Here is a 15,101-nt window from a genome sequence, read left to right as displayed (position 1 = left end):
TCAACGTATCTTTAGACACATGTCGTACAAAAATGTAGCCAAAATCTACTAATAATTAAGCTGAAAATGTCAAAAATAACTGAAAGTTAATTAAATAACACAAGGTGAAAGTTGTAGCTAAACCATGAGTGCGGCTGCCCTAAAGATGATTCTTGCGTTCAATATTGCAAATCTTGAAGGCCATGCATTGCCATAGTGTTGATGTCGAAAGTGATCGACAACTTTACCGATTGCTTTTGGCACCTGCAGTATGGCAAAAGCATGGCCTTTGAGATTAAAGTTTATAATTCTGAGGGTCGTTTCGCGGAGGTATATGTAGACACCGCCTATTACGCGAAATTCGCAGTTCAAGCAGCTACAAACGACGCTTTTGGGGCTTGGGTTTCAAGCACAGAGTTTTACACTAAAATATTAGCAAGCAACTGCAGTGGTCATATGCTTGGTTTCAAGTAGAGCTTCTAGCTAGAGGTGCTAAGGCTCCATCCACCATACTTTATAAGCAACAAAGCGCGCGAAAACTACGTTATCGCTGCCCGCATAGTAATTGTGGATTTATGGTGTTTATACTGGTGTCTTTGAGCAGTGTTCTGTGAATTTACGCTTTGTGTACCGTTATTTCGTGGCCGAGGTGGTGAAAGTAAAAACACAAGGGCTATGGATGACTTGATGGAAGATTATCCCTTGGACGATGTTGAGAACGGAGACGGAGCTCCCGAGGTTGGCCTGCTACTAACGTTGTATGAGAGTATATTGCAACAAGAGCTTCCTACCTTTTATTTTTTTTTCCAGGAATCTGCAGGAGCAGCGGACAATGGTTCAGAACCAGAACAGGAAGAAACAGGACAAAATGTTAAACCTCCTGTGAAGAAGCGCGTCGTTACAAATCCTCGCCCTAAACTCAACAAGGATAGGTGAAGTTATTCCACTATGCTTTTTTTTCTTTTTTGTAAGTCATCATAAACGAAGCAGTCATGCGCAACCAATGTGAAACCAGTGCAGAAACATCGTCGTCCTGCGTGCTGTGTTTGCGCCACATGTCTGTATGTAATATTCTTGCGTTGCAGCGTGATCGAAGCACCAAGCGTGATATTAGTACATGCCTATTCTGCGTCCAGATATTCATCAGCATTGACTCAACCACACTGGAGAGCGTCCATGCCCTATGACGTGCCTGCATCGATTTACAAGCCAATTTGACTGATAACATTTTCTATTTATTTGTAACCACGATGTTTTGTACACATCGTGTGACAAAGGTGCTGTGATTCAAAGCGCATGTACTTCTACGCTAACTTCAATTTTCTTTGCATCTCTTTGTTAACATCTATATGCTAACTGTTATACTTACGTGTTAATGCACATGTTGTTTGCTTATATTAAGAACTCTTGGCTGTTGGTAGGCAGTTAAGTAAATTGTCAAGCACCCTGTCACATAGACACTTTCCCTGTGCCTCAATCAATGCAGTTCAGGCACTGCTGTGTTGTTTCAAGTGCACTTGACTTTGATGCCGCTATGCTGTGTCATACTTTTTGCTTCAATCAGGCTTCAGTGAGGATTGAAGCTGCCTGTGCAATAGAGCTATAACTTGTAGAATCTTTCTTAACATTTGTTAGCCATTCACTGCATCATGGTGACATCATAAAAGGGCAGGAGGCATGCTTGCCACATGCTGGCACCATTGGTATCGGTGTATGGAGAAACCCTACAAAGATTACGTTAGAAACCTAATCCTTGGTAATCTTGGAAGGTGGAAAGATGAGAAGGCACATAGAAAACATGCGAGCTTAAGGGCCACTTTTTCATGAACTTTCCATCATTTGCACCCCCACTGAAGGGTAGATGCTTGTAAAAAAAATTGTATTCATCTCTTTTTTTATTATTATTTTAGACTTTGGTTGCAAAATTACGCTTCTGTATTCTGTTTTCATACGTAAAAAAATCAAGGCATCTCCATCCACAATACTGCAAAAATTATTCAAATTCAAGCATAGTATCTGTAGGGGACTCAATCTTGTCATTCATGCCCAAATGAATGAGGGTCACACCCACAAGTTTTGCCCAGATGGTGAGCTTTCATTTAACAAGAGCAAGCGAGCACTAACCCTAACTGAGCCAGCACCAGCTAATTCTCCAGTTTCCACCAGTGCTCAGCTGAATTCACACACTGTTGTGAAGCTGGTCACTTCTGTAGCCATACTGTGGCTCAACAAATGCTACAAAGGCTTCAAGGAGGTTCTGCATGAGCTGGGCATCCTTCCAACTCTGGAGTTTATTTGCTCTGAGCAACCCCTCAGACAAGAAAAGAATCGGAAGGATGTCTGGAACACTGACAGCTGAGGCTAAATCTTGTTCCAGTGCAGCAAAAAAAAAAATCTTGCCTGGAGGAGGAAACTTGCGAGGGTTATGAGGATGCAGAAGGAAGTGTTCGAAGTTTTACACTTCATCTGCAAAGACTGATCTGCATTTTGGCCAAATTTCATGCTAATTTACTGTCTGCTTTTGGCCCTGTTGTCCTATAAACAGGAGACAAAGAGAAATGGCTGCACATTGCACCAAAAAAATTTTGGAAAACTGAAGGAAGAACTTGAGTTGCTCTCTATACATCCCTGCCAGCATAGGCAGCAGTTTCTTTGTCCTTGTCTTCCTCAGAACGCCCTAGCGGTGAAAGCACTGACAGCTGGGGCTAAATCTTGTCAGAGTGCAGCAAAGAAAAGCCTAACTGCGAGTCGGCCTAGTTGGAACAGATTCATCTTAAAGCTTTTTGTGCGCAAACAGGGACGAAGAACAGAAGAAACACAAGGACGAGCGCTTTCTAACAACTGGTTTTATTTTTGAAGAACCACCTGCTTAAATACCCACAGATCTGCGCGATCTAGTCAACAAAGCACGCTTATAGCGCATATAATACACACAGATCTGCACTGTCAAGTCAAGAGAGCACGTCTATAGTACATATAACACTTCTGATAACCACTTCTGCATATCTACAATGCGAACCTCTTCGAGTATTCCTGCGGCTGCTGTGCCGTCATGGACGCCATCCCTTATCAACACTACCCGATATACGGCCGGACTCCACTTTTTCAAAAGCCGTTAAATGCCAAGAATGTGCCATACCAGCATACTTTGCCCCGGCTGACCTTCCATGTATGCCTCGAATGGGTAAAGTCCAAAATACCGGTACGTGTCCAAAATACCGGTACGTCTATCTATTCCCGGAATTTCTAAAAAGTCGCGAATACCTACCGTCGGCCTCAGACATTCAACACTTGAATATATGTCGAAAGAATATGACTCCCCGGTGAGCGTGTATACAGACGGATCGGTCTCGTCGTATGCGTCTGATGCGGCTTTCGTCGTGCCTGCGCATCAAGTCATTCAACGGTTTCGTCTGTATAACAAGACGACTACAGCATCTACGGAGCTAGTGGCAATCAGAGAGGCCGTTCAATATATTTCGCGACAGCCTCCTCAAATATGGACAGTCTTCAGTGACGCAAAATCGGCTCTTCAACTACTTAGAGTGGTGTTGAAAGAAAGCGATTACAGAGTGTTGGCTCTTCAAACTGCCGAGCTCTGCACTTCAGCGCAAGAAAACGGCCACCACATCACATTTCAGTGGATTCCCAGTCACTGTGGTATACAGGGCAACAAACTGGCCAACGCCGAAGCGAAGAAAGCACTTGAAGAACGAGAGTCACTGCTTTCAATTCCTTTTTCAAGAGCAGACGTCAACTGTCTCCTCTCCAGTGTCATCCGAAAATTGACAGCAAAGCACTGGGACAACCCGGATAATCACCACAGATGACTCCAGAGACTGGACCCTACCATGAATTTTAGGCTACCACCGAAAATTCAACGCAGCTGTGCCAGTCTTCTGCACAGACTAAGGCTGGGGGTAGCGTTTACGCGCGGATATGTGCACCTCATGCGACGCACTGAGTCTCCACACTGTGAGGTGTGCAATGTGACTGAGACTATAGGTCATGTGCTTTGTGACTGCCCTAAGTATGTGGAAGAGCGTGAAAGGTTGGACAACGACCTTACGCATCTCGACAGTGCACCGTTGTCGGAGGACGTTATTTTAGGCCCTTGGCCAGATGCTCAAATGAGTTTCAAGGCCATCCAGGCATTACTGAACTTTTTAAAAATTACGGGCCTGGATTGCATACTTTGAGCATGCCAAATTGCTTGCCATATGTTCTACATCTTCCTTCTATCGTCATCGTCACCCATCATGCGCCTCTTTCTTTCCTCTTTCTTTCCCTCTTCCCCTCCCCCAATGCCGAGTAGCTGGTTAGAGGAATATACCTCAGGCCGACCTCTCGGCATTTCGTATCATTAAACTTCTCTCTCTCTCTGATAAAAAGACGTGGACCAAAGCCACCCGGTCAACATAAAAACAGCAAGGTGCATGAAACAACCACTTGCAATAAAATGCGTTAAAGATGTGATGATAGAAGTGAATTTTCTTTATCCGACAATGAAACAGAAGGATGGCTGATGCATTTTTCTTTTTGTTTTTCAATCCAGTGTGCTTCCACAATTTCCCTCGGGGTTTGATTTCTATGCCTATACAAAATGTTGGTGCTACTAAGACAAGGTGAGCAATCATGTTCTTGGCAATACATTGCCAAAAACATGCTGGGAGGGTGTAGTCCAGAGTTTGACGAAAATGTGTCTGGTCAGGTAACATGATGATAAAATTGTGTTGTGGTCACTGACTAAGTCAAGGTGAAGAAACAGGCATTTCGGAGCCTTAGGTTCATTGTTGACACCAAGAAACCTGTACGGGCTTCAAAACATCACTTGTGTTTCTTCACCTTGACTTGGCCAGTAACCACAACTATTTCATCAACATGGTTGGGAGGAAAAGCACCATAACAAATAGCACTGCCAGCCTGCTTGGTCGCCAGTATGTGCAGCATATCAGGACATCTCGCAGAATTCCTTTAGGACTGTAACCCCCCCACCTTCGTTCCTGTCGCAGCGCAGCTTCTGTGACTAAGTGAACGTTCGCATTCTATTGCAGGCTTGCTGGCTCCAAAGGGATACCTGAACTCTTGCGAATGTCCAAGAATGTGCACTGGCGCGGAAAAGGCCACGAGGTGATGTAACAGCAGAGTGCTGTGAATGTTCCTGGCACCTGCTAAAGTAACACATTTAATTAACTATGCACGATTGTTCCAGCTCCACGACTTAGACACAGCATTGTCGCTGCTCGAGCACTGGGGCCACCGCCTTTTTCCTCAGATGGACTCCGACAACTTGTTCAGTAATTTGGAACGACTGGGCATGAAGCGGGAAGTCCAGGTTTGTGCTTATGCATAGAATTGGCTAAATTTACCCTAGGAGACATCCTCTCTCCTATTCCTATAACCATCATGTTTTTTTTGAAAAAAAAAGCAATAAAATTTGAGAATTATTTTTTATTATGCCAGAGTTTTGCACATAATCTAATTTAAAACTGCAATTTATGTCTGCTTTATCTCTTTTTTTTTCCTGAATGACAATATTAAAGAGATAAGTTGTTTGTAAAAGAAGTTATCCCTTAGCAGACATGCAGCTTTTGAGTAATATCCAAGCTCATTATAGAGAAATGAATGTGAACTCCCAGCTAAATTAAAGATGCTATTTTTAAAGATATATTTGTAAGGTCTGAAAAAGTATTTAAGATTGTTGAAGTGCATTGATGATGACAATAAGCAAGTGGACACACACAAGCACTTGTACACACACACACAGTGCTTGCTTGTATCCACTCGCTTGGCCTCGTCGTCAACACTCTTAAACAATCTTAGGTATGTCTTACCTCACCAACAAGGCCTTACGTCAATGCTTGTCTGAAAAGTGCCAAAGTATGGCACCGACACTTTGGTTTGGTTATTGTATGATCTCTTATACATGCAGCATTTCTTTTGTGTCATTTTTGCCAGTGAAAAAGCTTTCTAGAGCATTATAAACTGGTGTTTCTGGACTGCTTGATAATGTCGCTGCGTGACAGTGTGGTTGTGCTATTCTGTGACAGACATACATGCGCAAGTTACGGATGGGCTTGGAAGGTGATGTTGGTGAACAGCTTCAGTTTGGCGAAAACCTAGATGATGGAATAGTGGAAGAAAAAGATGAAGAACAGCCACCGTTCGAGGACCCCTTTTCATCACTGCTTGCTGAGGGTCCACAATCAACCAGCCAACAAGTACTCCCAGCAACGCCACGCTTGTCTCAGGAGCCCAAGGTAAAGTGCTTTGAGGCGCTCCTTGTTTCCCTTTTTCTCAAATAAAACCCCCTCTCTCTCTCAGGCTGCTGCAGTAGAGTAGTTTTTGGAAATAGCACTACTAGCAGCTGGCAACCATTTATAGTGTAATTATTGTTCCAATAATTTTGAAAAGGGGGCCAGTGCTGCCATCTCATGGCGCTGTGCTTCTCAAGGCTATTTAAACAATATACACATGGAAAAAGGAATTCAAAACACATTAAAAAAGGCAGCCCATTCAGTAAACATGTTTCTTGTATGAGCTCATTGTCTGCAATTCAGCCCTTTAAGCATTGGTTGTGCCTTTTGAGTGAGATGGGACTTCTGTGTGGGTCAAATAGATATAACTTAAGAGGAAGCTTTAGCTCAGGTGCTAAATAAATACATGTAATGAAAATCTAAATACATGTAAAACGAAAATTTGTTTTTCTCAGCAACCACTGCACCAAAATTGGCAAAGTTTGTTCCATTTAAAAGAAAAACTTTAAATCTAGTGACTGTTGTTTACGACTTTTCGATTTAGGTTGTCAATTTTTTATTAAGTGGCCAAAATAGAAAATTTTCAGAAAACGAAACTAACAAGTTTACAACTCTGTAACTCACCAATGAAAGTGATATCACAATTATGTAAACTGCATCTAGTAGTACGTCTAAAGCAGGCAAAATTGATATGTTACACATGAATAAGTTTATACAGACAAGTCAGCAGCATCAAATTCCTTGACAAAGTGAGTGTGCTCTAGAGACAAAGGCTTTTTTGTCAGTCTTTGCTGTTCCGACATATCTGTTGCTTAAGTGCGCTTTGTCTAAAGGTAAATCATCATTAATAAACTACGTACATATCCCAGAGGAGGCGTGTGCTCAGGGCAAGCTTTAAACAAAATGAGTGCTACTCTCCTCTCCCCCTCCACCCCACCCCCCACCCCGATTTCGTGTCTGCTGGATTTTTACTAATTTTAGAGTTCACAGGTTGGTAGGTATACTATTTTCTCCTTTGTCAACAGGTGTTGTCTGGCTTACTTGAATCATTTGCATTGTTTTGTGATGCTGCCATTAGTTACCATCAAAGGCTCATCCGCGTACACCTTTCTGTTCCAGGACATAACTGAGGAGTTACGTGAACGCATGGAGAGGAGTAGGCAACAGGCACTAGAACGTCGACGTTTGAGGCTGGCACAGCAGGAGCTGCTGTCAAGAGATATGGATACAGAGGAAGCAGACTTCATATCGGCTTTAGACAGTGTTGCAAAGGGTGAGCAGGAGACTGATATGCAGGAGGACACCATCCATCACCAACCTGAGGAGCGTGAAGACCATGGCATATCAGAGGCAGCCATCGCATTGGGTTCAGACAGTGTTTCAAGTAGAGGAGAGCAGGCTAACACTCAAGAGACCATTGAAAGGCACCCAAAAGACTGTGAAGGACACAGTGCAACAACAACAGTGTTGAAAGTTGCACCAGTTGTTAATGACAGTAGTGAATGAAGTGGAGAGTGAACCTCGCTTTTATGATGCAAAGAATTCTGTGTTGTTTGGAGCTCCTAGCTGCCTTTCGGAGGTGAGAATTTTTAGAAGAGAGCTGAGGATTTTTTTCTAAGGAATGACTGCGCTTGTGATGGGATTGTAATTGCTTCTAGTGACAAGTAACATTTGGCATCATGGTGAGTTACTTTGTGTTAAATTTTCTGCAGCAAGTACTGTCGTTTGACCTATCTTTCATTGTTGCTTGGTGACTCAGATGTTTTTGAAGCACTGCCTGTTACACTAAAATCCCGGAGGTAGGTTTGCACAAAGCAGCAGGCGCTAGTATTTCAGATACTACCCTTCCCCCATGTACAGATGTTTTTTTAGATGGCTTATGTCAGTTTCATAGCAACATTGCTTTTTGGACATTGCCTTTTGTCATGAGTAGCCAGGCTGGATGTTGATTTTAGTAAAGTTGTAACTGTAAATTAAAGTTGCTATTATATAGTTTTCACCTGTTCAATTTATGTTGTGAAGCAAAGTGAGGAGTGTATTTCTTTAATTTTTGTTTCCATTTACAGCAAATAACATTGAAAGAGAGAGAGAATAAACATTTTTATTAGGTAACTGCAGCTTTGTAGAGGCGTTCTCATTCCCGAATGCCTTGAGCTTGGGCCGCGTCCTGGGGCCTCACAATCAACCATTGCTGATCCTCGAGGTCGAAGCTAACCAAGGCTCTCTCCCAAAACTCGTTGGTGTGGTAAGGGTTTGGAGGATTTAAAGGGAAACTGAAGAGTCTGTCGAATTCAAGAAGATGCTCATATACGCATGCGGGAAGCGTATAAACCATGCAGGTAAAATTTTGGGGTGGATTTTTCACTTAGGAGCGATGTAATCATCGGTTAAAATTGCACTGTCGCTCCGCCCTCTGTCGAGCGCCGCGCGCTGCTGCTGATGCTGACGATGCGATAGGAGACCGGAAACTGTGGCATCGTGACGTCAGCACTGGTGTTCTGTTCCTTCGCCGTCTCCGCGGCTGTGCCTCACCGTGATTGTTTCTGCGTGCGTGCTGTCATAAGCTGCTTCGCTTGACCCTGCATTCCTTTGTTTGTGTCTATGTAGAGTGGTAGTTAACGTGCACACCATCAATTGAAATGGTAGGCCGACAACGCCGGTGTTTTGTGCAGCCTACGATTGCATGAAAACCAGTGGCCGTGACGATGTTTTCTTCCATTACTTCCTGCAAGACACAAAGCTTTCAGCTAAGTGGGAAGCTGCTGTAAAGCGAAAGAATTTTAAACGCTCAAGAACAAAACTGCTGTGCTCTAACCACTTCCGTGACGCCGATTACTACCAGAGTTTATCAGTAATGCGTGCTTTAGGTTCTCCTTCGTGTAGCACACTGAACGGAAGGTACATGTCTGTCTCCCACCTTTGACGCAGGTTTCGTCGCCAAGCGCCGCAAATTTTTTATTCGCACGTGTGTTGTGAAACAGCCTGCATGCAGCTACCATAACGCAGTGCAAGTGTAAAGTTTGCATGTGTTGGAAAGCCGGCTCACACCAGCACGCTGCGCACCCCCTTCTCTCGCGCACATAGATAAACCGACCATCTCACGTAGCCGACGTAATTCGCCGGTTACGAGTAGCGTGCGGACGGCGCGCTGATGAAGGTTCTACACTACACGTGCTACAAGAGGCGGTAAAGTTTTCCCGAATTTAAACCGTCTGTGTAGATTGCCGACAGCTTTGGGGCAGCGCACAAATGCTGAAGATCGCATCACCGCTTACGTTCTACGAGGAGGCATGCAGGATGATAACACTACATTTGTTTGCCCGGAAACGAACTCACTGGATCGCCGAGTGCAGCTTACCAGAAACATACTCACCAAAGAACATTTCAAACACAAGGAGATGCTAACACTTCGGCTTCACTCGCGTCGAAAGCGCTGCTTGCACCAGCATTTTTGCATCCTGGAGAAGCTGGCTCTTTGCAATCGGCTCGTACATGTAGGGAGCAAAGTATAAACCCCATACAAGCGATCTTGCATGCGACAGCAACAAGCGAGGCGATGGAGATGGCTTTTGGGTTCACTGGTTGCCTACAAGCCGAACTCCATGCGAGCGACGGCTTTGAGCGATGGCTTCCTGGTATGAGGGCAGCAATATATGCGCTGAAACTAGCGCGACGCGTGCTTAATAATTTAAGTTGATGTATTTTACTCTAAAAAAGAGCACAAAATATTTCTGAAGGTCTTGCACAAGGTTCTTATTCTTCCACGTGTAAAATTCAATACTTTGCTCATTCCATGCGACAATCAGTAGTATTTGAGTTATGTACATCCAGTTCCGGCTTCGCGTTATTGGCTAGTCGCTCATAACACTTTCGAGCGACGAGTTCTAGATTTCTAGAAACGAGCGATCGTGCGACAACACCAAGCGATCTGTACAAGCGGCGGCCCGTTTTGTCGCTCGAAGCTGTCGCCGTCACACGCAAAATCGCTCTCATGGGGTTTGGACTTAACGCCGAATTCCCAAGAGAAACGCAAGCTCTCGAAATTTTCCATTACCGTCTCGGCAAAGCAGCACCAAACTACCTTGCACCGTGCTTCACGTGTAGCGGCAGCGGTCGGTCCAGACGAGCACCATTGTTGACGTCACGAGGCGCCCGACCAATCACAGGCGGAAACGAAGTGCGCAAGCGGCCCAGAGTCTGCTGCTGCACTTTTCGTCGAAATAAAATCTGTTTGCACTTCTTTGGCTCAATTTCGATGCAATATTCGAATTCGGAGGGTTGAAAACCATGACGTACAGCTCTTAACTCATTTTTTCTTGAAAACCTTTCAGCTTCCCTTTAATGGTGCCGCTCTGTAACCCCTTACTATGTGCCTGAGGGGCCTGGGCTCTGCGCAGAAATGGCATTGTGGAGAGAATTGTGTAGGGGCTATGAGGTGATTTCTGGTTGGGTGGGGGAATGTATTAACCTGTAGAGCTCGGAGGAATCGCTCCTGCTCTCTAGGTAGTGACTTGTGTGGGGGTTTATATGTTCTGCGGGTTAGCTTGTAGTAGCAACAGCAGCAAACCACACTGCATGATGTGAACCGCAGGAAGTCAAAGCCACCTGTCATCGCACCATCATTATCAATATCTTTCACAAATATCCGAAGTCTGTTGCCTAAATGTGACGATATTGCCTCATTCCTTGATGATTGCAGTTCAGATATTCTTCTTACTGAAACATGGCTACACCCTGAAATAACATAATGAAATATTTCCACATGATAGCACATATAACATTTTAAGGTGTGATCGCACTGAAAAGAGAGGTGGTGGCATACTCCTTGGTATCAAGAGAGCAGTTACCTCACAAGTTATTAATGTAGATTCCGGTATTGAGATAGTATGGGCTGAATGTCAAACCTACAGAAACAAGCTACTGATAGGATGTTGTTATCGTCCTCCCGATACAAACCAGTACTTTCTTGTCGAATTGCGCAATTGTATTTCTAAAGCTCTTGAGCTCTGTCAAGCTGATATCGTCTATGTTTTTGGAGACTTTAATTTTCCTTTAATCGACTGGAATAACCTATCATCCTCTTGTCATACATCAATGGAGTTCATTTCTTTAATGTTAGATTTCAATTTATTCCAAATAATTACCCAGCCCACCCATGTTACTAACATTTTAGATTTAGTTTTCACTAACGCCCCAGAAACAGTTGGTGAAGTTGTTTGCTTAGACGGTTTCAGCGATCACAAGCTACTACAACTTACTATTAACATCCCCTTGAAATTTACACGTGTCTCAAACAAAACCATCCGTGACTATGGCAATATTAACAAAGAACTTGAGACATTTCTTTCTGGCACCTTTTTAGCTTCGTTTTATGCTTGGTCAGTCAACGAAAACTGGCTTCTGTTTAAAGAAAAGCTGTGTGCTTTAGTGGGAGCATATATCCCCCAAATCAGAATAACAGACGATAGACAGAACCCTTGGTTCACCAAGTACCTTCGACGGCTAAGAAACAAGAAGAAAAGACTATACGCAACTGCAAAGCGTACAAACTCACCCGTGGAATGGGATAAATATAGCTCATTTTTGAAAGTTTACTGCTCATCTTTAAGAGAGGCTAAAGAAAGATACTACTCTCACGATGTACCTTCACTACTTAAAAACAACCCCCAAAAATTCTGGCAGGCGATTTCACCTAATAGTGGCTCGCATAACATTTCACTGTGATGGTAATCAAGCTCGAATCAGTGACAAGGAATGCCCAGTCGTCTTTAACGCATTTTTTTCGCTATTAAGCTTCTTGCCGTTCTGTGCCGTGTTTTTCATTGAACAAATTCGCCGCTGTCAACAATAGCACCGACTCCGCCTTTGTGGTCCTCGCGATTGGCTTCGAAGCTCGGAAAGCACGGTGCGTCGCATAATGCTGGCTCCCGAAAGCCAGCTTCGCCTCAATAGAGCAATGATACGCTGTGAAGCATACGCAATAGTATTGCGGTGAAGCATGAGCATGGGAAGAGACAATTGTCACGGGACACAGTATGTACTCCTTAATTATACACCCGCGCACCCGCAATCTCCTGTCACAGTACGAGCACCGATATGTTTAATAAGTGTACTGGCAGGCCTTCGGAGCTGTTTCGGATGTGCCTGTTGCGACTTGAGCTCTTAACGGCAATAAAAGACGTGCATTCATTTTTTTCGAACTGTCCGATTTTTCGGACGTTTTCGCGGCTCCTACACGCTAAAAACAGTTGCACGCTTTGGGGTGTATATTTGCCACACAACGATAATCGTCATCTGTCTTGTCCGCATTTCCTTTATTCAACGTGGCGAGCCCGGTACTTTCCAATATATATATATATATATATCCTACAGGGCTCCAGTACAATCGACAGAACTTTGATAATTTCCCACCGCAGCTCCCAAGTTTTTGCCTAGTAATGCGACGTACCACTATAGTATCAATAGGCAAATGATGTGCTCAGTCTTTTATATACTGGACAATCATTCACTACCACAGCAAGAAGTGCTAGCCTAGACCAACACTCCCAAGGGAAACATGCCTTTAGGACCATACAGTCGACTCTCGTTACAACGGACCCTGATGATCCGACTAACGTCCGTCTTATCCGAAGTCCGTCATACCCGAAACGCCTCACTTCCGAAACCTTCGTCGCGATGTCTAACACCTTATTGCAAATAGTGATTGATGAACATCTAACGTAAAAAAAAAAACAAAAAAGTCGCAGTTCCGCCCGAAAGGTGAAGCATCGATTGCGATAGCAAATTAAGCACTATAAGGGCGGCAGCAGCAGCGAGCGAATTGACGATCGTGCTGTCTCGCTTCAGTGCGAACTAAACGTCGACTGCACAGCGCATACGAAGCTACCGGCGCTGGGTGCGCTTTGTCCACATCGCAGATCGATTTGTGGGCGTGCACTTTGTTGACATCGCAGATCGCTTTTAAGATACGGCGGGCGCGTCGCAAGCAGCAGCCGCCGTAGCAGAACTCCCCTCTCCCTTGCCTCCCCCTCTCCGTGTCTCCCGCGCGAAAGAAGACTGCGCGCTTACGCCTTGCCAGGCGGACGGGCACGGGCATACGCCTCCGCCACCTATACAGTAACTCTACCGCCACCCTACCGCTGGGGCGGAGGCGTAAACGGGAGTGGCCTGCATGGTGCAGCCACCTGGTGGCGCAGAGCTCAAACAGACAAAAACAGCTAATATTGCAGTAACCAAGTGTATTACATTGCTGCGGGTGTAAATCTTTGGCTGCAACACAATTACGCCAATGCCGGAAATTTACACCAGCAGCGAAGTAGAATACACTTCTGCGTTTACCCGAATGCTGGACAAGCTAAACCTCTATTGAGCCGCGATCGTCGGCTGACCCTCGCAAGTCAGCCCGTGTCGACACGGCAAAAGTATGCGCTCGATTTAAGAAATTGCCGCTCATTTCGTCCGTTGTAGCGAGGACCGTTATAGGAATTCCGTTGCATTAATAAAATTGGACGAACAAACTAAGGCTAAAGGATAGACAGTTGGGCGAGTTGATACGGTAACATGATCTTGGCTTGTAGCGCGAAGTGAACACGGACACAGAAAGGAGCAGACAGGACGAGCGCTAAGGCTGAAACTAAGGCTGAAAGATCGTCCGCTATATCCGAAAGCCTGTTGTACGCGGATCTGTTGTAACGAGCGTATACTTATCTGCGTTGCTGATGTAGGCGGCTGCGTATTGGGGGGAGGGGATGGCGACCGAGCGCGACCGCGCGAATCCTATTTTGAAAGCGATCTGCGATGGTTACAGAGTCTAGGCGCGCTGAAGGCTGATGGTTTCGTGTGCGCTGTGTTCTCGCCGCTTAGTTCGCGTTGAAGCGAGATTCAGCACGAATGCTTTCGCTCTTCCTCACGCCACCGTTCTGACAGCGAGTGACCGCGGTCGCAGAGTGAGATGTGTTCACGATTTTTTGTGCGTGCGTGACACCATGGTTGTCATTTTAGTAAGCGAATGTTCACAAGTTTATACGGCCGATAAAACTACTACCCTTACTTCGTACATCATCATCATCATCCCATTTTATGTCCTCTGCAGCACGAAGGCCTCTCCCTGCGATCTCCAATTACCTCTGTCCTGCGCCAACTGATTCCAATTTCATCACCCCACCTAGTTTTCGGTCGTCCTCGACTGCACTTCCCTTCTATTGGAACCCGTTCTGTAACTGTAATAATCCACCTGTTGTCTATCTTACGCATTACATGGCCTGCCCAGCTCCATTTTAAATGCGTAAGCATTTCTATGGTTACCCAACTAGAAAACTATGCGACCGCCCCTCCTTCGCGTAACACTATCGCTTTCAAGATATAGCCAGTCAGCTGTGGAAGAAGACGACGACGATCGCACGAGCAGTGGCACGAGTGCGTCTCTGTGACCACGTGGCGCGTACAGTCAGGCAAAGGCATTGGTCAGGCACGCACCAGAACTGTGGAGTAGGCGTGGCTTCGGATCGGAACGGCATCAGCGCACCTGGCGCCGCCACCTGCATCGTCGTTTGCTTGCCTCATAATTTCACATTGCGCCACTTTCCGCAGCAGTTCGTGCCGCCGCAGTGGTGTCGCATTTACCGCAATGGCGCCAAGGCGACCATAGCCGCTTAGTGAAGAAGAACGGAAACGCAGGAATGCAGAGTATCGGCGTGAATACAGATTACGCCAGAAACAAATGAACGACGCTATGCAGAGCGGGGAACTACAGCAACACGCTGAGAAGCGCAACAAACAAGAGGAACGACGCCGCATGCCGACACCTCCCGGTACCGACGTTCCAGGGAAATCAGCGTACATTTACTTCATTTATTACATCTCCTT

At 45.2% G+C, this 15,101-nt stretch overlaps 1 protein-coding gene across 2 annotated transcripts; it reads left to right on the top strand.

The window, feature by feature from the left end:
* Positions 1–361: 361 nt before the first annotated feature.
* On the top strand, positions 362–8,353 carry LOC142572025 (TIMELESS-interacting protein). 2 transcript variants are annotated; one of them, XM_075680821.1, is made up of 6 exons: positions 362–717; positions 790–911; positions 5,034–5,109; positions 5,192–5,314; positions 6,030–6,239; positions 7,356–8,353. In XM_075680821.1, exons 1-6 carry the CDS (start codon positions 655–657, stop codon positions 7,740–7,742), a joined length of 981 nt encoding a protein of 326 aa, XP_075536936.1. In that variant the 5' UTR covers positions 362–654; the 3' UTR covers positions 7,743–8,353. The 2 variants fall into 2 exon arrangements, with proteins under 2 accessions (XP_075536936.1, XP_075536937.1); XM_075680822.1 differs by lacking the exons at positions 362–717; positions 790–911 and adding an exon at positions 3,132–4,604.
* The last annotated feature ends 6,748 nt before the right edge of the window (positions 8,354–15,101 follow it).

This window comes from Dermacentor variabilis, chromosome 2 (assembly GCF_050947875.1).
Source record: "Dermacentor variabilis isolate Ectoservices chromosome 2, ASM5094787v1, whole genome shotgun sequence".
Classification (NCBI taxonomy): domain Eukaryota; kingdom Metazoa; phylum Arthropoda; class Arachnida; order Ixodida; family Ixodidae; genus Dermacentor; species Dermacentor variabilis.
Note: the sequence above shows the minus strand (reverse complement) of the source record. Positions and strands in the feature narration are given on the sequence as shown.

Coding starts and splice junctions, on each gene's coding strand:
- LOC142572025 (XM_075680821.1), top strand. CDS start 655: ATGGATGACTTGATGGAAGATTATCCCTTGGACGATGTTGAGAACGGA. Junction 5,110..5,191: donor GGCGCGGAAAAGGCCACGAG/GTGATGTAACAG, acceptor CGATTGTTCCAG/CTCCACGACTTAGACACAGC. Junction 5,315..6,029: donor GCATGAAGCGGGAAGTCCAG/GTTTGTGCTTAT, acceptor ATTCTGTGACAG/ACATACATGCGCAAGTTACG.